At 41.5% G+C, this 22,484-nt stretch overlaps 2 protein-coding genes across 3 annotated transcripts in view; one reads left to right on the top strand and one right to left on the bottom strand.

Moving 5' to 3' along the window:
- The first annotated feature begins 88 nt into the window (after positions 1 to 88).
- ubl5 (ubiquitin like 5) lies at positions 89 to 2,371 on the top strand. Its single transcript, XM_084402684.1, has 5 exons — positions 89 to 189; positions 813 to 870; positions 952 to 1,035; positions 1,125 to 1,162; positions 2,214 to 2,371. Exons 1-5 carry the CDS (start codon positions 99 to 101, stop codon positions 2,255 to 2,257), a joined length of 315 nt encoding a protein of 104 aa, XP_084258810.1. The 5' UTR covers positions 89 to 98; the 3' UTR covers positions 2,258 to 2,371.
- A 3-nt stretch (positions 2,372 to 2,374) lies between these two features.
- vav1 (vav guanine nucleotide exchange factor 1) overlaps positions 2,375 to 22,484 on the bottom strand; it is a 28,868-nt gene continuing 8,758 nt past the window's right edge. For both annotated transcript variants that reach the window (XM_084402505.1, XM_084402506.1), the window contains exons 8-28: positions 21,087 to 21,155; positions 20,876 to 20,979; positions 19,343 to 19,442; positions 19,125 to 19,220; positions 18,961 to 19,029; positions 18,674 to 18,760; positions 18,477 to 18,562; positions 15,051 to 15,186; positions 14,859 to 14,968; positions 14,654 to 14,755; positions 13,698 to 13,792; positions 13,578 to 13,600; positions 12,645 to 12,687; positions 12,423 to 12,559; positions 10,925 to 10,990; positions 10,048 to 10,079; positions 9,836 to 9,946; positions 9,666 to 9,753; positions 8,778 to 8,907; positions 6,070 to 6,221; positions 2,375 to 2,721 (exon numbers count right to left, since the gene is read on the bottom strand). In XM_084402505.1, the coding sequence (XP_084258631.1) occupies positions 2,668 to 2,721; positions 6,070 to 6,221; positions 8,778 to 8,907; positions 9,666 to 9,753; positions 9,836 to 9,946; positions 10,048 to 10,079; positions 10,925 to 10,990; positions 12,423 to 12,559; positions 12,645 to 12,687; positions 13,578 to 13,600; positions 13,698 to 13,792; positions 14,654 to 14,755; positions 14,859 to 14,968; positions 15,051 to 15,186; positions 18,477 to 18,562; positions 18,674 to 18,760; positions 18,961 to 19,029; positions 19,125 to 19,220; positions 19,343 to 19,442; positions 20,876 to 20,979; positions 21,087 to 21,155 (1,890 nt within the window). In that variant the 3' untranslated portion in view covers positions 2,375 to 2,667. The remainder of the gene's footprint in view (positions 2,722 to 6,069; positions 6,222 to 8,777; positions 8,908 to 9,665; positions 9,754 to 9,835; positions 9,947 to 10,047; positions 10,080 to 10,924; positions 10,991 to 12,422; positions 12,560 to 12,644; positions 12,688 to 13,577; positions 13,601 to 13,697; positions 13,793 to 14,653; positions 14,756 to 14,858; positions 14,969 to 15,050; positions 15,187 to 18,476; positions 18,563 to 18,673; positions 18,761 to 18,960; positions 19,030 to 19,124; positions 19,221 to 19,342; positions 19,443 to 20,875; positions 20,980 to 21,086; positions 21,156 to 22,484) is intronic.

Raw genomic sequence — 22,484 nt, 5'->3', positions numbered from 1 at the left:
CATGGTGGCATCATCCTTCCCCGCCCCTCCTGGACTGTGGTTGGTGAAACTCGCTGTCAGTCAAACGCGCGCGCATCTGATTGGCCAGCCGCGAGCGGATGTTTTCGCGGAGTTGGTTTACGGCAAACGCTTGTGAGTGCGAGAGGAACGCGTCTGATTTTCTGCGGGAACAAACGACAGAGAAATCAGGTAGACATCTACAGTGTATCGTTTATTTGCACGCGTATCCAATGTTACTGTTTAGTAATACATTATAGGATCTAATGTGTTTGTGTGTGTTAAACGAAACTCATCGCATTATTATGCAGATCAGATGCTGCTGGATGAGCTGAAACCAACCCTGATAGCTTTACATCTCAGAGACGTCTATATGATGTCTGCGTTTACCTCTGCGAGAAGAGTGTTTACTCGTCTGCAATACGTCTCTAGGACGTCTCCTGTTAGATGTCATATACAGACAGTTAAGGAGACGTCTTTAAGATGTTTAAGGTTTAGAGTGTATGTAAAACTGCCCTTTCTGAGATGTTTATCAGATGTTATTACACCACAGATGCTCTCCAGATGAACAGATCTTTAGCTTAACATGTGCTGTCTGAGATAACAGCCTCAATGACATCAAAATAATAACTATTAAGAGGCCATCGCTGATATTAATTTAATAATAGTTATATAGCAGTAGTAGTAATGATGATGATGACTGTATAAAGAAATCATTTATATTTTCTTACTATAGATATAAAGTGCAGCATGATTATTGACAGTAACGACAGCAGTGAATGTGATGATGTAATATGATGTGGTGTCTGTTTCAGAGATGATCGAGGTGGTGTGTAACGACCGTTTGGGGAAGAAGGTTCGAGTCAAGTGCAAGTATCCTTTGAAATGCTGTGTGAAAGTCCCAGTTTGACTGTGTGTGTGTGTGGTGTTATTGGTCTTAACCGTGTGTGTCAGTCAGGAGGACACGATCGGGGACCTGAAGAAGCTGATCGCGGCTCAGACGGGAACACGCTGGGACAAGATCGTGCTCAAGAAATGGTGAGAACATCGAGCGTCACGTCACAAGTGGAGAATCAAAGCAGTCAGACGTGATTATAACGATAATGTGTGTGTGTGTGTGTGTGCAGGTACACCATATTCAAGGACCACGTGTCTCTGGGAGACTGTATCCTTCACACACTTTACTAGGTTTGATCATTTCATCTCGTCCCTCAGTGACGCGAAACACGTTTACACCGTTCAACCTGTTCAGATGTTCATCAGTTACACTTTAGCTCATGCATTTACTAGTTCAGGTTTGGGTGTAATTCATTACTGATTTAATTAGGTAAGGGATTACTCTTAATTGTCTAATTAGTTTCTTCTGATTGCATTGAATACTGTATAGGACTATAGAACAATTCTATATAAAACAAAAGTAAAAAATGTTTCACGTCTAATGTTAAAATGTATGTTTTTAATGTAACCTTCTCTCTTTAAATGCGTTTAGTAGTTCAAGAATAATTTATGCAATTATATATTGTTTATTTGAAAGAATTAAAGCGGCTGTTTCGTGTCTATGGGATTTAGGAAGTAATTATTAGTAAGTCATGCCATATATTAATTAGTAAAAGTTATTAGTATTAGTACTCAGTCTTAATCTGATCTAATTACACTGGTGAAGATGTAATTAGTAGCGAGTGATTAGTTTAGAGTAACTTCCCCAACGCGGATGTTAAATCAGGGGTTTTCGTGTTTACAATATTATTAACGTGTAAAATATGATCAGATACAGCATTAAAACATATTAATCTTAGGGTTACAGACCAGTCTTTAGAAAACATGATGTTAAAGAAGTCTATACATTCAGGTGTATCTATTGTGTTATTTGCCTATCAATGCATATTATAATAATTTGGTTTTATTAATTTGCGTAATTCAATATTTCATATGTTTTCTTCTGAAGAACTTCCCCAGTTGAAAACCACATTCACAGATTCTGCGTTTGACTTTAATGATGTTAGTAAATGAACATAAACTAAGATTAATGAAAGCTGTAGAAATCATTAACTAATGAAGTTAGTAATGTCAACAAATGAAACCATATTGTAGTGTTACAGTATATGTATGTATGTATTATATCATATGTGAGTCTGTTATTGATCTTTTGTGTGTGTATGAGACATTCAGTCTGTCCATAATATGTGAAATCATTCATTTCTTTGACTGATCATCAGATGAAATCCATGACGGCATGAACCTCGAGCTGTATTACCAGTAGAACACACACACACACACACACACACACACACACACACCATGTCACGACGCATCAGAATATCTGTTCAGTTGAATTGTTTTGATATTATTTGGAAATAAAACTCATATTTATGTATGCTCATGTCTCAGTGTTTGCATTTTCAAACAAACGTGTTTAATAAGAGTCTCAAGGGGGAAAAACACATTATTATTATTATTACATCATCCACTGAAATATCAACATCTCATAAAGCACACGAGTCGACCTTCTGAACAATGACCTGAATTACTCCTGGATTAAGTCACAAGTGAAAGCATAAATCATTCAGCTGGTCTGGTCTAGTGAAACACACTCATGAATGGCGTGTCTGGAGAGGTGTGACGTTAATGAAGCTGTTGATTGGTCAGCAGTAATCTGAAGGTTCTGATTGGTCAGCAGTAATCTGAATGCTCCTCCTCCACGTAATTAGCAGGAAACAAGCCCACCTGTAGAGGAACACTGATGTTAATCAAGCACAGACGGGGAACACATTTTAACCAGGGTTCCCACAGGTCCCTGAAAGTTTGTGAATCTTAAGAAAAAAATTAAAATTCAAGGCCCTGGAAAGTTTCTGAAAACAAACACATAGATACAGGTCCTTGAAAGTGCTTTAGTATTATTCATATATATATATTCAAATATAACTTATTTTGTTCAAGAAGTTTTCTGGAAAAAATTCCATATTATTCCCTCCGGTCTGCTAGTGTGTTATGTCGCCAACACTTCGTGGCCTATGCGCACTAGCTTGCGTATTTACGCTAGTTGTGCGCATTTACGCGTTACATTAAGTGTTTCCCGCGTGATTTACTTTGTGTTGTACGTTGCCATGACGTTCATGCACGCAAAACTGTAGGTTACACGATGTAACCCCACATTAAAGGTGCAGTGTGTAATATTTAAGAGGATCTGTTGACAGAAACGCATTATCATCTACATAACTGTGTTTTCAGTGGTGTATAAAGAGCTTATTTAATGAACCGTTGTGCGTTTATTAGCTTAGAATGAGCCGTTTCTCTCTACACACACCGCGGGTCCGCTTACATCCACATGTTTCTACGGTGGCCCTGAACGGATAAACGCGTTTCGTCACTATGTTGTTCTTCGTGATAAGAAGCTTCAGCTAAAGTCAGTGAATAGAACACTGACACAATGATGAACAGGTGACAATAATATTCGCAATAACATATCGATTTACTGAATAATTAAGCAGACCTAATTTCTTAATCTTTGTAAAGAAACCTCTTTGTTTAACTGGCTACTCTCTGCTGTCTCAGATGACGACATCACTTCCTGTCGGCCACCGTAACTTCTGTTGGCTGCAGTTCACAACCTCACCACTAGATGCCGCTAAACTTACACACTGCACCTTCAAAGTGCTTGAATTTGAGGGTGTTGGACCTGGAAAGTTCTTGAAAGGTCCTTGAATTTGAAGTTAACCAAGGTGTGGGAACCCTGATAACAGTATTCAAGAAAATGTTGGTAAAGGAAGAGGATTCACAACAACACTACGAAGAAAAGAGGAACCGATTTCAACAAGATTTCGTATAGGTCACACTGGACTTAATGGGAATCTATACATAATAGGGGTGTAACGATACCTTTATGTCACTATTCGATACATATCACGATACAATATTATTGCGATACTCCATCAAAATGGTAAATCTGGTTTAACATTGGGTGTAAATGAATATGTTTGGACTTGGTGCTGAAACCCAAAGCACAGGACACTAAAGGCACCAGAATAACAATATTCATGATTCTGAAGCTGAACATACAGAATTATTTTAGATGAATATGCTTGATCTTGGTCTCTGACTAGATATATTTAAAACAATGCCTCTTTTACTGGTAAGAATAACTAGAATTTTTTTAACACAGTCTTTTTCATTTTGGGTGAACGATACGATACATATTGATGCATTTTTGTATTGCGATACATTGTGACACGATATATTGTTACACCCCATATAATTAAAAAGCATCATAATGGGTTGTGCAGTCATTATAATGTAGAAGAGGCAGTTGAACATGTAATATAATGTTGTACTGTGTGTATGAAAATGAAAAACGAATGTTGCTTATAAAAGTACAGGAAAAAGAAATCCAAGATATGTCATTCAAATCTGTCGGCAAGAGAACAAGGTATGAAAGACGAGGTGTTGCAGTATATAAAAGCAACAAGATTATATTGGAGAATATAATTATGTAACTTTCTAAGGAATCTTTTTATTATTATTATTATTTATTTATTTATTTATTTATTTATTTATTTGCACTCCAGTTCGGTTTGTGGCGGTAATAAACAGAAGAACCACAGACAGAACCCAACATCATTCACTCGCTCGTGTATCAGTGAGCATCAGATCTGCTTCCACCACAGACTCTTTATCTTACAGTTCTCACTTTATTGCGAGTTTATATCTTATGATTCTGTCTTTTTTTCTCAGAATTGTGAGATATATATATGTATATATTTGGAATTGCAAGATTTTCAAAGAATTACTGAATTACTTTGGCTCTTAAAAACCATCATGTGACCTCAGGAGACTTGAAATACATAATCGTGATGTGTCTGTTATGATAGTGTTAAGTATTTGTAAATTAATATTTTAATTTTTTAAATTTTTAATAAATGCCTTTGATAATACTTGCATAAATACTTAAAAAAAAAAATTAGAATTTATTTACTATTTATTTTTGTTGCATGGTAAATAGTCTAAGAATGTATATTTATATGAATGAAATATGTTTTCTTTTGTTTATTGGTATGTTATATATCTGTCATTGGACAAAAAAGCCCCGTGTAACACAATACAGGTTTTTTGTGTTTCGCAGAACATGAGCAGGATTACTTTTCACTTCTCTCATATCTTATGTTGATTTGATTTTATAATTAGCCATAATTGCTCAGATGAATAATTTACTTGATTGATTTACTTGAAGGTTTTGATATAAATGAATGGACTTAACGTGCCCTCATAAAGGTAAAAATAACCCTGAAAATGAATTACAGCGGGCAAATATGTATTTATTTATCTAACTTTTATTTATTTTAATGTATTTGAAAAGCCTCTGTGAGATAAAAAATCTAATTGTTATGGGAATGTCCTAAATATAAAGTAAAAAAATTAAAAAACAACTGCCTTGTATTAACAGATTTCTGGCACTGATTTTATGGAGCCGATAACGGTAACAATAACTTTTAATAACTGTAAGAATAACTAACAGTAATGGTAACAATAACTATGAGGATAACTGTAACAATAACTAATGATAACTAATGATAACTATAACTAACTGTAACAATAATTCTATAATAACGGTAAATTAACGGTAACAATAACTATAAACATAAAGTTTTAATAAGTACTCTGATTCTGAGAGCATAGTGAAGTCCACAGCACAACTATAGCAACACTGACACAGAGAAACATTAATGTAAGAATCACTTTCAGGATTATGTTTTCCAGATGATGAACCATACAAATATTGACAGCCAATCAGAATCCATCCTGCTTTAAAGCAAAACTACAGCATGCTAATGATAAACAGAATGATATTTGATTTATTTTAATATATTTAAAAAGCCTCCGTGAGATTAAAAATCCTACTTTTACGGGAATGTCCTGAATATAAAGTTGAGAAATGAAAGAGAAACTGTCTCGTGATATCAGATTTCTGTGTCTGTGTGCCACTGAAGTGCGAGTAATGACGACAGAAGTGTGTGTGTGTGTGTGTGTGTGTGTGTGTGCGTGCGTGTGTGTGTGTGTGTGTGTGTGTGTGTGTCGTACCCTGCCATACACCTCTCCTCTCCACCAGCCGTTGTGAGCTTTCTTGGAGATGATTTTGACGGTGTCTCCCTCCCGCAGAGAGAGTTCGGTGCGGTCCCGCGCGGAGAAATCGTAGCGCACTTTGGCGGTGCCGAAGTAGCGCTCACTCGGCCCTGCGGACACACACACACACACACACACAGATGATCGGAGTGTTTCAGTGTTAGCGCTCACAGTAGCGGCTCGTACCTGTGCTGTGTGTGTGTGTGTGTGTGTGAAGGCTGTGTTTCAGTGTTAGCGCTCACAGTAGCGGCTCGTACCTGTGCTGTGTGTGTGTGTGTGTGTGGGTGAAGGCTGTGTTTCAGTGTTAGCGCTCACAATAGCGGCTCGTACCTGTGCTGTGTGTGTGTGTGTGTGTGGGTGAAGGCTGTGTTTCAGTGTTAGCGCTCACAGTAGCGGCTCGTACCTGTGCTGTGTGTGTGTGTGTGTGTGGGTGAAGGCTGTGTTTCAGTGTTAGCGCTCACAATAGCGGCTCGTACCTGTGCTGTGTGTGTGTGTGTGTGTGGGTGAAGGCTGTGTTTCAGTGTTAGCGCTCACAGTAGCGGCTCGTACCTGTGCTGTGTGTGTGTGTGTGTGTGTGAAGGCTGTGTTTCAGTGTTAGCACTCACAGTAGCGGCTCGTACCTGTGCTGTGTGTGTTGTGTGTGTGGGTGAAGGCTGTGTTTCAGTGTTAGCGCTCACAGTAGCGGCTCGTACCTGTGCTGTGTGTGTGTGTGTGTGTGGGTGAAGGCTGTGTTTCAGTGTTAGCGCTCACAGTAGCGGCTCGTACCTGTGCTGTGTGTTTGTGTGTGTGGGTAAAGGCTGTGTTTCAGTGTTAGCGCTCACAGTAGCGGCTCGTACCTGTGCTGTGTGTGTGTGTGTGTGTGTGGGTGAAGGTTGTGTTTCAGTGTTAGCGCTCACAGTAGCAGCTCGTACCTGTGCTGTGTGTGTGTGTGTGTGTGTGGGTGAAGGCTGTGTTTCAGTGTTAGCGCTCACAGTAGCGGCTCGTACCTGTGCTGTGTGTGTGTGTGTGTGTGGGTGAAAGCTGTGTTTCAGTGTTAGCGCTCACAGTAGCAGCTCGTACCTGTGCTGTGTGTGTGTGTGTGTGGGTGAAGGCTGTGTTTCAGTGTTAGCGCTCACAGTAGCGGCTCGTACCTGTGCTGTGTGTGTGTGTGTGTGGGTGAAGGCTGTGTTTCAGTGTTAGCGCTCACAGTAGCGGCTCGTACCTGTGCTGTGTGTGTGTGTGTGTGTGTGGGTGAAGGCTGTGTTTCAGTGTTAGCGCTCACAGTAGCAGCTCGTACCTGTGCTGTGTGTGTGTGTGTGTGTGGGTGAAGGCTGTGTTTCAGTGTTAGCGCTCACAGTAGCGGCTCGTACCTGTGCTGTGTGTGTTGTGTGTGTGTGTGTGAAGGCTGTGTTTCAGTGTTAGCGCTCACAGTAGCGGCTCGTACCTGTGCTGTGTGTGTTGTGTGTGTGTGTGTGAAGGCTGTGTTTCAGTGTTAGCGCTCACAGTAGCGGCTCGTACCTGTGCTGTGTGTGTTGTGTGTGTGTGTGTGAAGGCTGTGTTTCAGTGTTAGCGCTCACAGTAGCGGCTCGTACCTGTGCTGTGTGTGTGTGTGTGTGTGGGTGAAGGCTGTGTTTCAGTGTTAGCGCTCACAGTAGCGGCTCGTACCTGTGCTGTGTGTGTTGTGTGTGTGTGGGTGAAGGCTGTGTTTCAGTGTTAGCGCTCACAGTAGCGGCTCGTACCTGTGCTGTGTGTGTTGTGTGTGTGTGGGTGAAAGCTGTGTTTCAGTGTTAGCGCTCACAGTAGCGGCTCGTACCTGTGCTGTGTGTGTTGTGTGTGTGTGTGAAGGCTGTGTTTCAGTGTTAGCGCTCACAATAGCGGCTCGTACCTGTGCTGTGTGTGTGTGTGTGTGTGGGTGAAGGCTGTGTTTCAGTGTTAGCGCTCACAGTAGCGGCTCGTACCTGTGCTGTGTGTGTTGTGTGTGTGTGTGTGTGAAGGCTGTGTTTCAGTGTTAGCGCTCACAGTAGCGGCTCGTACCTGTGCTGTGTGTTGTGTGTGTGTGGGTGAAGGCTGTGTTTCAGTGTTAGCGCTCACAGTAGCGGCTCGTACCTGTGCTGTGTGTGTTGTGTGTGTGTGGGTGAAGGCTGTGTTTCAGTGTTAGCGCTCACAGTAGCGGCTCGTACCTGTGCTGTGTGTGTGTGTGTGTGGGTGAAGGCTGTGTTTCAGTGTTAGCGCTCACAGTAGCAGCTCGTACCTGTGCTGTGTGTGTTGTGTGTGTGTGGGTGAAGGCTGTGTTTCAGTGTTAGCGCTCACAGTAGCGGCTCGTACCTGTGCTGTGTGTGTTGCGTGTGTGTGTGAAGGCTGTGTTTCAGTGTTAGCGCTCACAGTAGCGGCTCGTACCTGTGCTGTGTGTGTTGTGTGTGTGTGTGAAGGCTGTGTTTCAGTGTTAGCGCTCACAGTAGCAGCTCGTACCTGTGCTGTGTGTGTTGTGTGTGTGTGGGTGAAGGCTGTGTTTCAGTGTTAGCGCTCACAGTAGCGGCTCGTACCTGTGCTGTGTGTGTTGCGTGTGTGTGTGAAGGCTGTGTTTCAGTGTTAGCGCTCACAGTAGCGGCTCGTACCTGTGCTGTGTGTGTTGTGTGTGTGTGTGAAGGCTGTGTTTCAGTGTTAGCGCTCACAGTAGCGGCTCGTACCTGTGCTGTGTGTGTTGCTGTGCACCGGTGCTGCGCTCTGCTCCGGCTGCTTGTACGCCGTCTGAAGTTTGGAGTCCACATCTTTAAAACACTCTCTCAGGGAGTTCACCTGATAGTACTGCACCAGCTCCTGAACAATAACGATCAATAATGGTAACATTAACTGTAATGGTAACAATAACTATGAAGATAACTAACAATAACTGTAACTGCAAGGATAATGGTAAAAATAACTAACAATAACTACAGATAACCATAAAATGTTGATAAGCACTCCGCACGTCCACAGCACAACTATAGCAACACTGACACAGAGAAACATTAATGTAAGAATCACTTTCAGGATTATGTTTTTCCAGCTGATGAACGTTAAAAACATTGACAGCGAATCAGAATCCATCCTGCTTTAAAGAGCATTTAAAGAGACAGACGACAAAACCGCGATGGTGTAGACGCTAATATAGTTATTGTTATAGTTATCATTCTTGCTGTGAACAGAGCTTTACTTTCTTCTGTGGAACTCCGACGAAGATATTTTGAAGAAAATTGGCAACCAGACAACAACAAAAAATTATTTTCTGTGTGTGTGTGTGTGTGTGTGTGTGTGAGTGAGTGTGTGTATGTGTGTGTGTGTGAGTGAGTGAGTGTTTGTGTGCACGTGAGTGTGTGTGAGTGTGTGTGTGTGCGTGTGCGCGTTTGTGTGTGTGTGTGTGTGTGTGTGCGTGTGAGTGTTTGCGTGTGTGCCTGTGTGTGTGTGTGTGTGTGTGTGCGTGTGCGCGTTTGTGTGTGTGTGTGCGCGTTTGTGTGTGTGTGTGTGTGTGTGTGCGTGTGAGTGTTTGCGTGTGTGCCTGTGTGTGTGTGTGCGTGTGTGTGTCTGTGTTCACTTACGAACAGCCCCTTGAAGGCTTTCTTCTCGTTGATTCTGTACAGACCCTCTGCGTACGTGACCTTTATGTGTCTGGTGTCCATGTTGAACCTGAGACAGAGACAGAGAGGCGTGTCACTGGTGCTGTTTGATTGACAGCTGTCAGTCAGCGTGTTTGACGTGTTCACAGTACTTGAGGCTGATGGCAAATTCTCCAGCGTCTTTCTGCCGCACCAGAAACGTCCCGTCAGAGCGAGAGTTCAGGAGAGTTTTAGCACCGGCCCGGTCCATGTTACCAGCGAACCTGAAACACACACACACACACACACACACGATGAATGGAAACTCTGAGACCTCTGTTTTTAATGAAAAGGAGTGAATAAAGCTGAAACGTGTGTGTTTTACCAGGGCAGTCCTGTTAGATCTGGAGGAGTCGCCTGAGGAGACACAACAACACGTTTACTAGTTACTAGGAAAAGCTTTTTTTGCAGAAATTTGAAAGTCATATCGAAACATCTCTCTCTTGTAATGAGGTTTCGTCTGAAACTGCAGGTCACTGGTTTTGGGAGTGTCCTGGAGGAATGTCCTGCTACAAAATGTGGCTTGTGATTTTTCCTTATCTTATAGGGGGTTTATATTAATGACAAGAATCTAATCAAAGCAAGTTTATGTATTAACCTCCTTTTATTTATTGGAAAGTTTTATATCCATAAATGTAAATATACAAAAATTAAACCCCGCTTTTAACATCTTCACACATTTGTACTTAAATACAATTTTAATGTCTGTAAATAAGAAAGCTATAAAAACATCTAGAATTTGTGCCATGTTTAATATTCTTTCATAAAATGCTGTTATTCTTTTTTTTACATCTCTTGGCAAATAATTCTCAATAGATAAATCAGGCTTCTTTATACAATATTTATTATTGACTATTGAACTGTAACTTGTTTATTGTCTGAAAGTTTGTCTGTTTTTGTATCTTATGTTTGTTAAAATTTGCAATAAAAAAAACTAGTTACTATATATTATACGATTTATATTATATTATATCTTTTAGATTAAAAAATTAATAAAAAATAAAAAAAATGTGTGAAAATAAATCTACTAAATAAATTAAAATAGTATGAAATGGATAAAGATTGAAAATGGTAGAAAATCACCAATTGAAAGGAAATAATGCTTCAACTGCAGGAATACTGACTGAAAATATGAAAATCTTGAAGTGGCATGGATCAGAAGTGAAGGGTGGAGTGAGTGTGTGTGTGTGTGTGTGTCTCACCGGTACGAACGGTTGGACTTTACTGCAGGGAAACCAGCCGACCTCGCCGATGGTCAGATTCCTGCCCTGAAACGATACCAAACCAATCCCAGATTTACCAGCAGAAACAACCACTGAAGACTCGAGGAAAAGAGAAGGAGAGAACTGCAGACGCACAAGTTTCTCTTCTCCATTATCAGAACAGAGTGAGACTCATGTGTGTCCTGCTGTAACCTCACACACACACACACACACACACGCAGTCGCAGCCCAAATCACCATCAAAACTGGATTTTTCTTTAAGGGATTTATGGTTGTGCACATCATTATTGTGTTAATAATGTTGAATCAGAATAAGTTCCTCTTGCAGCATCTCCTCTCTTCTCTGATAATGTGGGCGGGGCTATAACCTGTCACTCACATGAGATCAGCCAATAGCAAACCACAACCATCCAATCAGTTCCCCACAGACATAATCAAGCACCGCCCACATTTGTTCTTGTTCCAGAAGCGTTTCACTCGGACATACGACACAAACACGGCAACCACCCGTCTCTCTCTTGAATCCAACACTGAAGTGACTTAAACTGCAGTTCATCCACTGGCCACTAGAGACCGGCTGCAGAAGAGAGTCAATCCCATAAACCCCCATGTTAAAATGTCCAACTTTACAGCAGAAAAATACATGTTTACAGCCTGGTGCAAAAAGTGGTTTTGGTCTATATAGCCAATTTTGCCCTTCATGACGACTGTGAGGGGGGTGGATTATTTTATAACTCATCTGTTTAAATAATATTGAGCCTTAAAGTTCTGCATAATTAAGGGCGTGGTCACTTGAGTGACAGGTGGATTGCTGCTGATGTCACTGCTAGCGTTTGTCTGCTGTCTGTTAGCATCACATCACCTCAGCTAATTCGCCTCGCTAACAAGATGGCGATGGCCGCCCATTTTGGGCTTTGAAAATGCTCTTCAGAAACACTACGGGTGACGACACACACACTACGACCATATTTTTATACAGTCTATGGTCACAACCAGGGTTTGAAATGAACCTTTTTTCACTCACTGGCCAATTTGGCTACAAAATTTTTTAATTACCGGCCATTCAGAACTTCTACTAGCCAAAAAAGAAGAGTAACAGTGTATTTTCTGTTAACCAAATGCTTTTTAATCTTCGCTATTGCTTCACTGCAAATGAGCAAGTGCGCCGCGCCGTTATTTGTTGCAGTGACGTTTGTGTTCAAGTAAGCCAGATATGAGCAGATTCTGCGCAATACGCTCTGTTTAATATATCATGATGACTCACAAGTATTTGCGCTAATTCTGCACAGATTTGGCTTTTATACAAACTTCCGCAGCAAAGTGAGTAAACAATAAGTAACACTCCACATTGGCTAGTGATTTGACAGCGTTTCCCGCCACAGTTGATTTTTGGCGGGTTGGCGGGTGTTAATTTGAAACCCTGGTCACACCAGTTTGAGGGCGAGTGTAAAGCCAGCTAGCGAAGGCTAGTGCTCACCTCCCACCACTGCAGGTCGACCTCCGCGCGCGTCAGCTCCACCACATCCCCCACAGACAGCGGCAGCGGCTGCCCGAACGCCACCGGCGGCGGAGGGAGACCGTAGTAGTCCATACACACCTCCATCTTAGGCAGACCTGAGGGAGAACAGGGTGAGCACGTGTGTGTGTGAGAGTGTGTGTGTGTGTGTGTGTGTGTGTGTGTGTCTGACGAGCGCTTTACCTGGTTTAGTCTGTCTTTGAGACGCTAATCTCATCGTCTTACCCTGGAAACACAGGAAAATACACTTCAACACTCAAACATGAACTAACACTCATTCTGATGACTTCATGAGTACTGAATATGCACATTATATTATATTATATTATATTATATTATATTATATTATATTATATAACATTACATTACATTATATTACTTTGCATTACATGATATTATATTATATTATATTATATTATATTATATTATATTGCATTACATTATATTATATTACATTATATTATACTATATTATATTAAATAACATTACATTATATTATATTACATTGCATTACATTACATTACATTACATTATATTCTACTATATTATATTATATTATATTACATTATATTATACTATATTATATTATATTACATGATATTATATTATATTATACTATATTATATTATGTTATATTATATTAAATTACATTACATTATATAATATTACACTATATTAAATTATAATTACAAATAAAGATGGGAAATATAAAAATATATACATACAGTATATTATATTACATAATATTGTTGAAGGAACTTATAAAAGCTTGTTAAAGATTAAAAGTTGTAGAAAAAATAAAAGATAAAAATTGTGAGAAACAATAAATAACACCATATTCTCCACCTCAACTATATTATTATTGGGTAGGTATTTGCATGATATATTTTTTAAAACAGGTTATTGCATATTATATTATATTATCAGCATATTAATGCTGTTTAAATGTTCAAAGTTTGAGCACAGGTTTACTTTTGTAGTGTGTAAATGAGTTTATCATTCATTATTGTGTGTCACGTCCAGTTTAAAACAGAATGGGGCCAAACTGTTGTAAAGAAAGAGAATAAAATATAGAGCAAGAAAGTGTCAAGCAGTTGAGTTTTCAGTGGCTCAAACCTTCTTCAGCGTTCCAGATTGTTCTGTGGAGTGAATGAGAAGCACATGTGAGATCGAGCGAAGGAACATCATCATCCTCATCATCATCATCATCATCATCACAGTCTCAGTGTCTCTCACCTGAGTTTCGTCCACACGCAGGAACTCGGCCCAGACACTCTTTATGAGCGGCCATCTTACAGCGCGAGCAGCGGTAGCCCTGATAGAAGATGCCCCTGAAACACACACACACACACACACACACACACACACACACACCTTCATCTTCTGAGCTTAACGAGGTCTGATGAAACTAGCGCTGTTGCTAATACACACGCTACAGCTAACTAAAGAATCAAATATAAACACTGTATGAAAAACTTAAACTAAATTACAAATGCTTCCTTGGCAACTAACTGAGTTTTGAAATACTAAAATTACTAAAAGTGAAGAAAATATGTTAAAAATTAAATATAAAAACGAATAAAAAAACCATCTAAATTAAAATTAACTACTTAAACTAAAATAGAAATCGGAAACTAAAAGTATTAAAAATATATATTTTTTAACTTAAATACTAAAAACTAAAATAAACTAAAATAAAAATTTTTATAGAAATAGTTTTAAAAATCTAATAATTAAAATTAACTACCTAAACTAAAGTTAAAATAAAAAACTATAAGTATTAAAAAACTTTTTCGCTAACTGAAATTAAACTAAAACATATAAAATTTAAATTTAAATCGATTTTTTTTTTTAAATCTAATAAAAATGACAAATATTTCTATTAAAATATGAAATATTAAAAAATAAGTCAAATTAACTACTTAAGCTAAAATAAAACCTGAAAATTACTATTACTATTATTGAAATTCCTATTTTCATTAAATCAAATAAAACCAAAATAAACTGAAATATGAAATTAAATAGAAATATTTAAAAAAGCAGAACTACTAAAAATACTTGAAAATGAAAAATAAAAATATAAAACATGCTCTGCTGCAAGCAACTTTTAATATGAACATTTGACAGGCAGTTTGAGAGTAAACGAGCAGGTTGACCCGTTTGCACTGATGCATGCTGGGAGAAGTGTTCACCTGAGGAGCATCTGACAGGCTTTACATGAGGTGGTTTCTTCAAAACAGTGCATCTGGAAGTCATGACCGTTAGCAGAGCTGTTCTCCGGACACATGTTCGACCTGCGCGCACACACACACACACACACACACACACACTAATCACTACTGGAATCAGACACAATACAGAAGAATATCACATGACTTGGGCCATTGATTGACTCACAGCGCCATCTCAAACTGCTCCAGCCACTTCTTCTTCAGCTCACGCGTCTTAAAGTACAGGTCGTAGCCGCCTTGCCCGTATAAATCCATCAGGAGGAACGTGTGTGTCCACTGTATATAGAAACACACACACAAGCGTTAAACACAGCAGAGGATGAAGATCTGATGAAACACTACGAGACGAGACTCAAACCTTCTTGCTGTCCTTCTCTCCTGACGGTTCGTCTCTCAGCTGAAAATGCTGAAGTTCAATCAGTTCCTTCAGCTCCATACTCTCCCCACTGCGCTTCTTACACACCAGCAGAGCCTTATCGAAGAGGAACGCGTACCTGAACACACACACACACACACACACACACACACACACACACAGTCAGCTCCATACTCTCCCCACTGCGCTTCTTACACACCAGCAGAGCCTTATCGAAGAGGAACGCGTACCTGAACACACACACACACACACACACACACACACACACACACACACACACACACACACACACACACACACACACACACACAGTCAGCTCCATACTCTCCCCACTGCGCTTCTTACACACCAGCAGAGCCTTATCGAAGAGGAACGCGTACCTGAACACACACACACACACACACACACAGTCAGCTCCATACTCTCCCCACTGCGCTTCTTACACACCAGCAGAGCCTTATCGAAGAGGAACGCGTACCTGAACACACACACACACACACACACACACACACACACACACACACACACACACACACACAGTCAGCTCCATACTCTCCCCACTGCGCTTCTTACACACCAGCAGAGCCTTATCGAAGAGGAACGCGTACCTGAACACACACACACACACACACACACACACACACACACAGTCAGCTCCATACTCTCCCCACTGCGCTTCTTACACACCAGCAGAGCCTTATCGAAGAGGAACGCGTACCTGAACACACACACACACACACACACACACACACACACACACACACACACACACACAGTCAGCTCCATACTCTCCCCACTGCGCTTCTTACACACCAGCAGAGCCTTATCGAAGAGGAACGCGTACCTGAACACACACACACACACACACACACACACACACACACACACACACACACACAGTCAGCTCCATACTCTCCCCACTGCGCTTCTTACACACCAGCAGAGCCTTATCGAAGAGGAACGCGTACCTGAACACACACACACACACACACACACACAGTCAGCTCCATACTCTCCCCACTGCGCTTCTTACACACCAGCAGAGCCTTATCGAAGAGGAACGCGTACCTGAACACACACACACACACACACACACACACACACACACACACACACACACACACACACACACACACACACACACAGTCAGCTCCATACTCTCCCCACTGCGCTTCTTACACACCAGCAGAGCCTTATCGAAGAGGAACGCGTACCTGAACACACACACACACACACACACACACACACACACAGTCAGCTCCATACTCTCCCCACTGCGCTTCTTACACACCAGCAGAGCCTTATCGAAGAGGAACGCGTACCTGAACACACACACACACACACACACACAGTCAGCTCCATACTCTCCCCACTGCGCTTCTTACACACCAGCAGAGCCTTATCGAAGAGGAACGCGTACCTGAACACACACACACACACACACACACACACACACACACACACAGTCAGCTCCATACTCTCCCCACTGCGCTTCTTACACACCAGCAGAGCCTTATCGAAGAGGAACGCGTACCTGAACACACACACACACACACACACACACACACACACACACACAGTCAGCTCCATACTCTCCCCACTGCGCTTCTTACACACCAGCAGAGCCTTATCGAAGAGGAACGCGTACCTGAACACACACACACACACACACACACACACACACACACACACACACACACACACACACAGTCAGCTCCATACTCTCCCCACTGCGCTTCTTACACACCAGCAGAGCCTTATCGAAGAGGAACGCGTACCTGAACACACACACACACACACACACACACACACACACACACACACAGTCAGCTCCATACTCTCCCCACTGCGCTTCTTACACACCAGCAGAGCCTTATCGAAGAGGAACGCGTACCTGAACACACACACACACACACACACACACACACACACACACACACACACACACACACACACACACAGTCAGCTCCATACTCTCCCCACTGCGCTTCTTACACACCAGCAGAGCCTTATCGAAGAGGAACGCGTACCTGAACACACACACACACACACACACACACACAGTCAGCTCCATACTCTCCCCACTGCGCTTCTTACACACCAGCAGAGCCTTATCGAAGAGGAACGCGTACCTGAACACACACACACACACACACACACACACACACACACACACACACACACACACACACACACACACAGTCAGCTCCATACTCTCCCCACTGCGCTTCTTACACACCAGCAGAGCCTTATCGAAGAGGAACGCGTACCTGAACACACACACACACACACACACAGTCAGCTCCATACTCTCCCCACTGCGCTTCTTACACACCAGCAGAGCCTTATCGAAGAGGAACGCGTACCTGAACACACACACACACACACACACACACACACACACACACACACAGTCAGCTCCATACTCTCCCCACTGCGCTTCTTACACACCAGCAGAGCCTTATCGAAGAGGAACGCGTACCTGAACACACACACACACACACACACACACACACACACACACACACAGTCAGCTCCATACTCTCCCCACTGCGCTTCTTACACACCAGCAGAGCCTTATCGAAGAGGAACGCGTACCTGAACACACACACACACACACACACACACACAGTCAGCTCCATACTCTCCCCACTGCGCTTCTTACACACCAGCAGAGCCTTATCGAAGAGGAACGCGTACCTGAACACACACACACACACACACACACACACAGTCAGCTCCATACTCTCCCCACTGCGCTTCTTACACACCAGCAGAGCCTTATCGAAGAGGAACGCGTACCTGAACACACACACACACACACACACACACACACACACACACACACACACACACACACACACACACAGTCAGCTCCATACTCTCCCCACTGCGCTTCTTACACACCAGCAGAGCCTTATCGAAGAGGAACGCGTACCTGAACACACACACACACACACACACACACACACACACAGTCAGCTCCATACTCTCCCCACTGCGCTTCTTACACACCAGCAGAGCCTTATCGAAGAGGAACGCGTACCTGAACACACACACACACACACACACACACTCATTCTTGTACATCTATCTTTATGAGGACATTTACCCTACTTACATATTTACTAGCTGCTTACCCTAACCTTACCCATCACAACTGAGTGCCTAACCCGACCCCTGACCCTAAACCGACCCTTAACCTCATTATAACCTTATCCCTAAAACCAAGTCTTGACCCTCAAACAGGCCTTTAAAGGCTCTCCGAGAGTGAGGACCGGCCAACATGTCCTCACTTTACTCTCTTTGTCCTCACTCCAATGGTCTAAAACTCAAACTGGTCCTCACAAAGATAGTTGTACAAGTACACACAAGTGTACACACACACACACACACACACACACAAACCTGTCCTGTTTTGATTTCTTCTCTGGGCTGCAGATCTTGCATTCTCCATCTATTTTGGGACGGCCGTATAACGCAAGAGACATAGACTGAACACACATAGAGAGAGAGAGAGAGAGAGAGAGAGAGAGAGAGTCTGAATGAACACAAATGAATCAGAGCCAGTCAGAGTTCAGAGCTGAAGTGAAGCGCTTCTGTACCATGTTCTCGATGCACAGCTGAAACGTTGTGATTTGACGGATGATCTCATTGTCTCTCTTCACCTCGTTTACACACTGAGCCAGATCCTGCACACACACACACACACGTCCATTTTTTCAATAAAAAGTAACAAAAATATCAATTTTTATGGTTAAGACATTGTTTTACACACACACACACACACACACACACACACACACACACACACACACACACACACACACACACACACACACACACACACACACACACACACACTCACACACACACACACACACACACTCACCCTCATGGCATCCAGTGCAGTGCGTAAGTTTTCCTTGTCTTGTTGGTCCACTGTGTGTTTCATAAGCTCCTGAGGGAAACATTTGTCATCAAATGTCTGAAAACGTCCTCAGTAATGTAAGGAATTGAGCAACATGAGGACGTGTGTGTGTGTGTGTGTTTTACCTGCAGCAGCAGATGATACTTCAGAACTCTCTGCATGGGAACCATCAGCAGATCTCGCAGTGAAAACCTGCCGCTGTTGGCTCTCATCGAACACTCCTGACAAACACACACGCTAAATAAAACCTCTGATGGTGGTTATCTCACTTCTAGGTAAGTCGCTAGTATTTATATAAGATCAAAATGTGTCTGTGGTGTGTGTGTGTGTGTGTGTTTCTGACCTCCAGTTTCATCTTCACATCTTCTCTGGCGCTGGTGATCTTGTCCAGGTGTTTGGTGGCGGACTCCACCTGACTGCAGTAACGTCCGTATAGCAGCAGCCTGACACACAGTTTTCAATTACATTCAAGTTTCAGTAACATGTAGATATAGGTTTAGTTCAGTTTTATTTCAGTTTCAGAAAATGAGAACTTAAATGAGGAATTAAATATTTTGAAATAGTTTTTATTTATTTAATTTCAGTTAAGGTTTTAGTTTTAGTTTTTTAGTTTTTTTTCTATTTAGGAAATGTCTTTTTTTTCAATATTTGTATTTTAGTTTTACTTTATTTAGTACTACAGGTTAAATTAAAGGAAAAAAGAGCACAAATTATATAAGAAAATAAATGAAATAAATGAAATTAGTTTTTGTTTTTACAATTTCCCTTTTAATTTAAGTTAAAGTATTAGTAATTTTGTTGATTTTTTTTTGTCTTTTTTATTAGTTATTTTATTTTTATTTTTAAATCAATTCCCCATGTGGTGAAAATCCAACTTTTAATGGTGTTTTTATGTCTATGTGGTGTTTTTAATATGCTTTCAGACAAACCATGTGTAAGTTCATAAGTCGACACCATTGCTGAGTATTTTCTCCTTAAAACTGCAGTGAACCAAAGACAGTCTCAAAAACACGCTTTGAAATCGCTGGTGTTTCTGATGTCACAAACTACCTTGTAACCAATCAGATCAACGTGTGATCATCAGCCAGTGGATCTCTGAGCTGGCTGAGTGAGTGAGTGGAGGCGGGGCTCATTTGCATATTCATAGAACCGCGCATACTAAATGAGGGCTGGAGACGAGGGGCTCAGCATCTTGACTGTCTTCACTTTTAGGCGAGCCAACCAGGAGTAGAGCTTTCTCAATGAGAAATCAGCGCAATTAATGCATCCAATCCCCTAGAGCAGTGATTCTCAAATGGGCAACGTTGCGGTACTGTAGGGGGTACGTGAGATTTATAAAAATAATAATAATAATAATAATAATAATAATTTAAATGATTAATTAATTTAAATTAATTTAAAAGATATACAAAATCATCCGTGATTACTAAAAATATCATACGAAAATAAGTTTAATAAAATGTTTATGTACACCACATTTTTATATAAAATGTTTCTATTTTAAATGTGATTGTAAATCAGAGAAGAGGAACTTTAATCACACCGAGCGGGAAGCCAGTTGCTTTACTGGAAACAAACAGACATTTAAATGAAATCCTGGTTAAAGCGTAGCAATACTACAGCGGAGAATGGGGAGGATGAAGAAAAAAAACAATTATTATTGCAAATGTTTTTCATTTACAATGTTTAATAAATCTCATAATGATGGCACATCACTATATCGTAGTCATAGCTTTTATTTCTATCTCAAATGATTGGGGCCGGTCAGGGGGTACTTGGCTGAAAGAAAATTTAAAAAGATTGAGAAGTACTGCCCTAGAGGGCTGAACGTGCTCCGCTCCCAGTCTGTGTGTGTGTGTGTGTGTGAGTGTGGTACCTCTCCTTGTAGTCAATGAAGATCTGATAGAGGTTTTCAGCTCCTAAGTGCAGTATAGACTCCTGCACCTCGTGATGGAGAGAGCGATGGGTCTTGGCCAGATCCTGTGAGAGATTACACAGGGGATTATTATTATGATTATTATTCAGGGGATTATCGAGCTGAACAGACGAACCGCACACACAGATCCGCTCGTGATGGAGAGACTCACTTGAATATTAATGAAGATGGTCTCCACGTCCGATGACTGAAGGAAAGGCAGCAGTGGTTTCAGAAAGTGCTGTGGACACACAAACAAACACACATCTGAGTAGTCGCTCGCTATGTGAGAGAAGCGTGTGTGTGTGTTCGTGGTCACAGAGCCTGCAGAGCAAAAGCTTTCGTTTTCATGTTGACCGACATGTTCCTCTCATGATTAGATGTGAGTGTGTGAGAGTCAGTAAACCACAGCACCTGCTACACATCACACCGGCCCGATGGTCAGATTGTGTGAGCCTTCAGAGAGACGCTTCTCATGTGGCTCCGCACAAAACTCATGAAATACATTTCATGTTTGCTCAAATTCAGTTGAATCAGTTTAACAGTTTAATAATTTATTAACACTGAATTCAACTAAATAAAATGAAATGAATGCGGAGAACAGCTCAGACCATTTGACCTTGGACGTTTCCATTTGCTGAGAATGTGTGTGTGTGTTTGTGAGTGAGTGCGTGTGTGTGTGTGTGTGTGCGAGTTGGTGAGTGTGTATCTGACTGCATGTGTGAATGTGTGTGAGTATGTGTCTGAGTGTGTGTGTGCGTCTGAGTGTGTGTGTGTGTGTCAGAGTGAGTGTGTGTTATTGAGTGCGTGTGAGTGTGTGTGCGTCAGAGTGTGTGTGCGTCTGAGTGTGTGTGTGTTATTGAGTGCGTGTGAGTGTGTGTGTGTCTGAGTGCGAGTGTGTTTGTGTTTGTGTGTGCGTGTGTGTTTGTTTGTGTGTGTATTAGGGTGACCACCATCAAACAAACCAAATGTGGGACAATGTGGGACATGTTACCAATAACCTGAAACTGTTATATAATGTCTATCTAACTTAATAAATGAATTCAATGAGTAAAATTCAATGAAATAAAATGCAATGAATGCGGAGAACAGCTCAGACCATTTGACCTTGGACATTTCCATTTGCTGAGAATGTGTGTGTGTGTTTGTGTTTGTTTGTGAGTGCATGTGTGTGTGCGAGTTGGTTAGTGTGTATCTGACTGCATGTGTGAATGTGTGTGAGTATGCGTCTGAGTGTGTGTGTGTGTGTCTGAGTGTGTGTGTGTGTGTGTGTGTGTGTGTGTGTGTGTGTGTGTGTGTGTTATTGAGTGCGTGTGAGTGTGTGTGCGTCTGAGTGTGTGTGTGTTATTGAGTGTGTGTGAGTGTGTGTGTGTCTGAGTGCGAGTGTGTTTGTGTTTGTGTGTGCGTGTGTGTTTGTTTGTGTGTGTGTGTGTGTGTGTCTGAGTGCGAGTGTGTTTGTGTTTGTGTGTGTGTCTGTGTTTGTTTGTTTGTGAGTGCGTGTGTGTGTGTGGGAGTTGGTGAGTGTGTATCTGACTGCGTGTGTGAGTATGCGTCTGAGTGCGTGTGTGAG

Source organism: Rutilus rutilus (assembly GCF_951802725.1).
Source record: "Rutilus rutilus genome assembly, chromosome: 2".
NCBI lineage: Eukaryota > Metazoa > Chordata > Actinopteri > Cypriniformes > Leuciscidae > Rutilus > Rutilus rutilus.
Note: the sequence above shows the minus strand (reverse complement) of the source record. Positions and strands in the feature narration are given on the sequence as shown.

Bases quoted from the DNA above. Each gene is read 5' to 3' on its own strand.
- ubl5 (XM_084402684.1), top strand. From the start codon at position 99: ATGTTTTCGCGGAGTTGGTTTACGGCAAACGCTTGTGAGTGCGAGAGG. The intron at 1,036-1,124 runs GTGAGAACATCG...GTGTGTGTGCAG, and splicing joins AAGATCGTGCTCAAGAAATG to GTACACCATATTCAAGGACC. The intron at 1,163-2,213 runs GTATCCTTCACA...ACTGATCATCAG, and splicing joins CCACGTGTCTCTGGGAGACT to ATGAAATCCATGACGGCATG.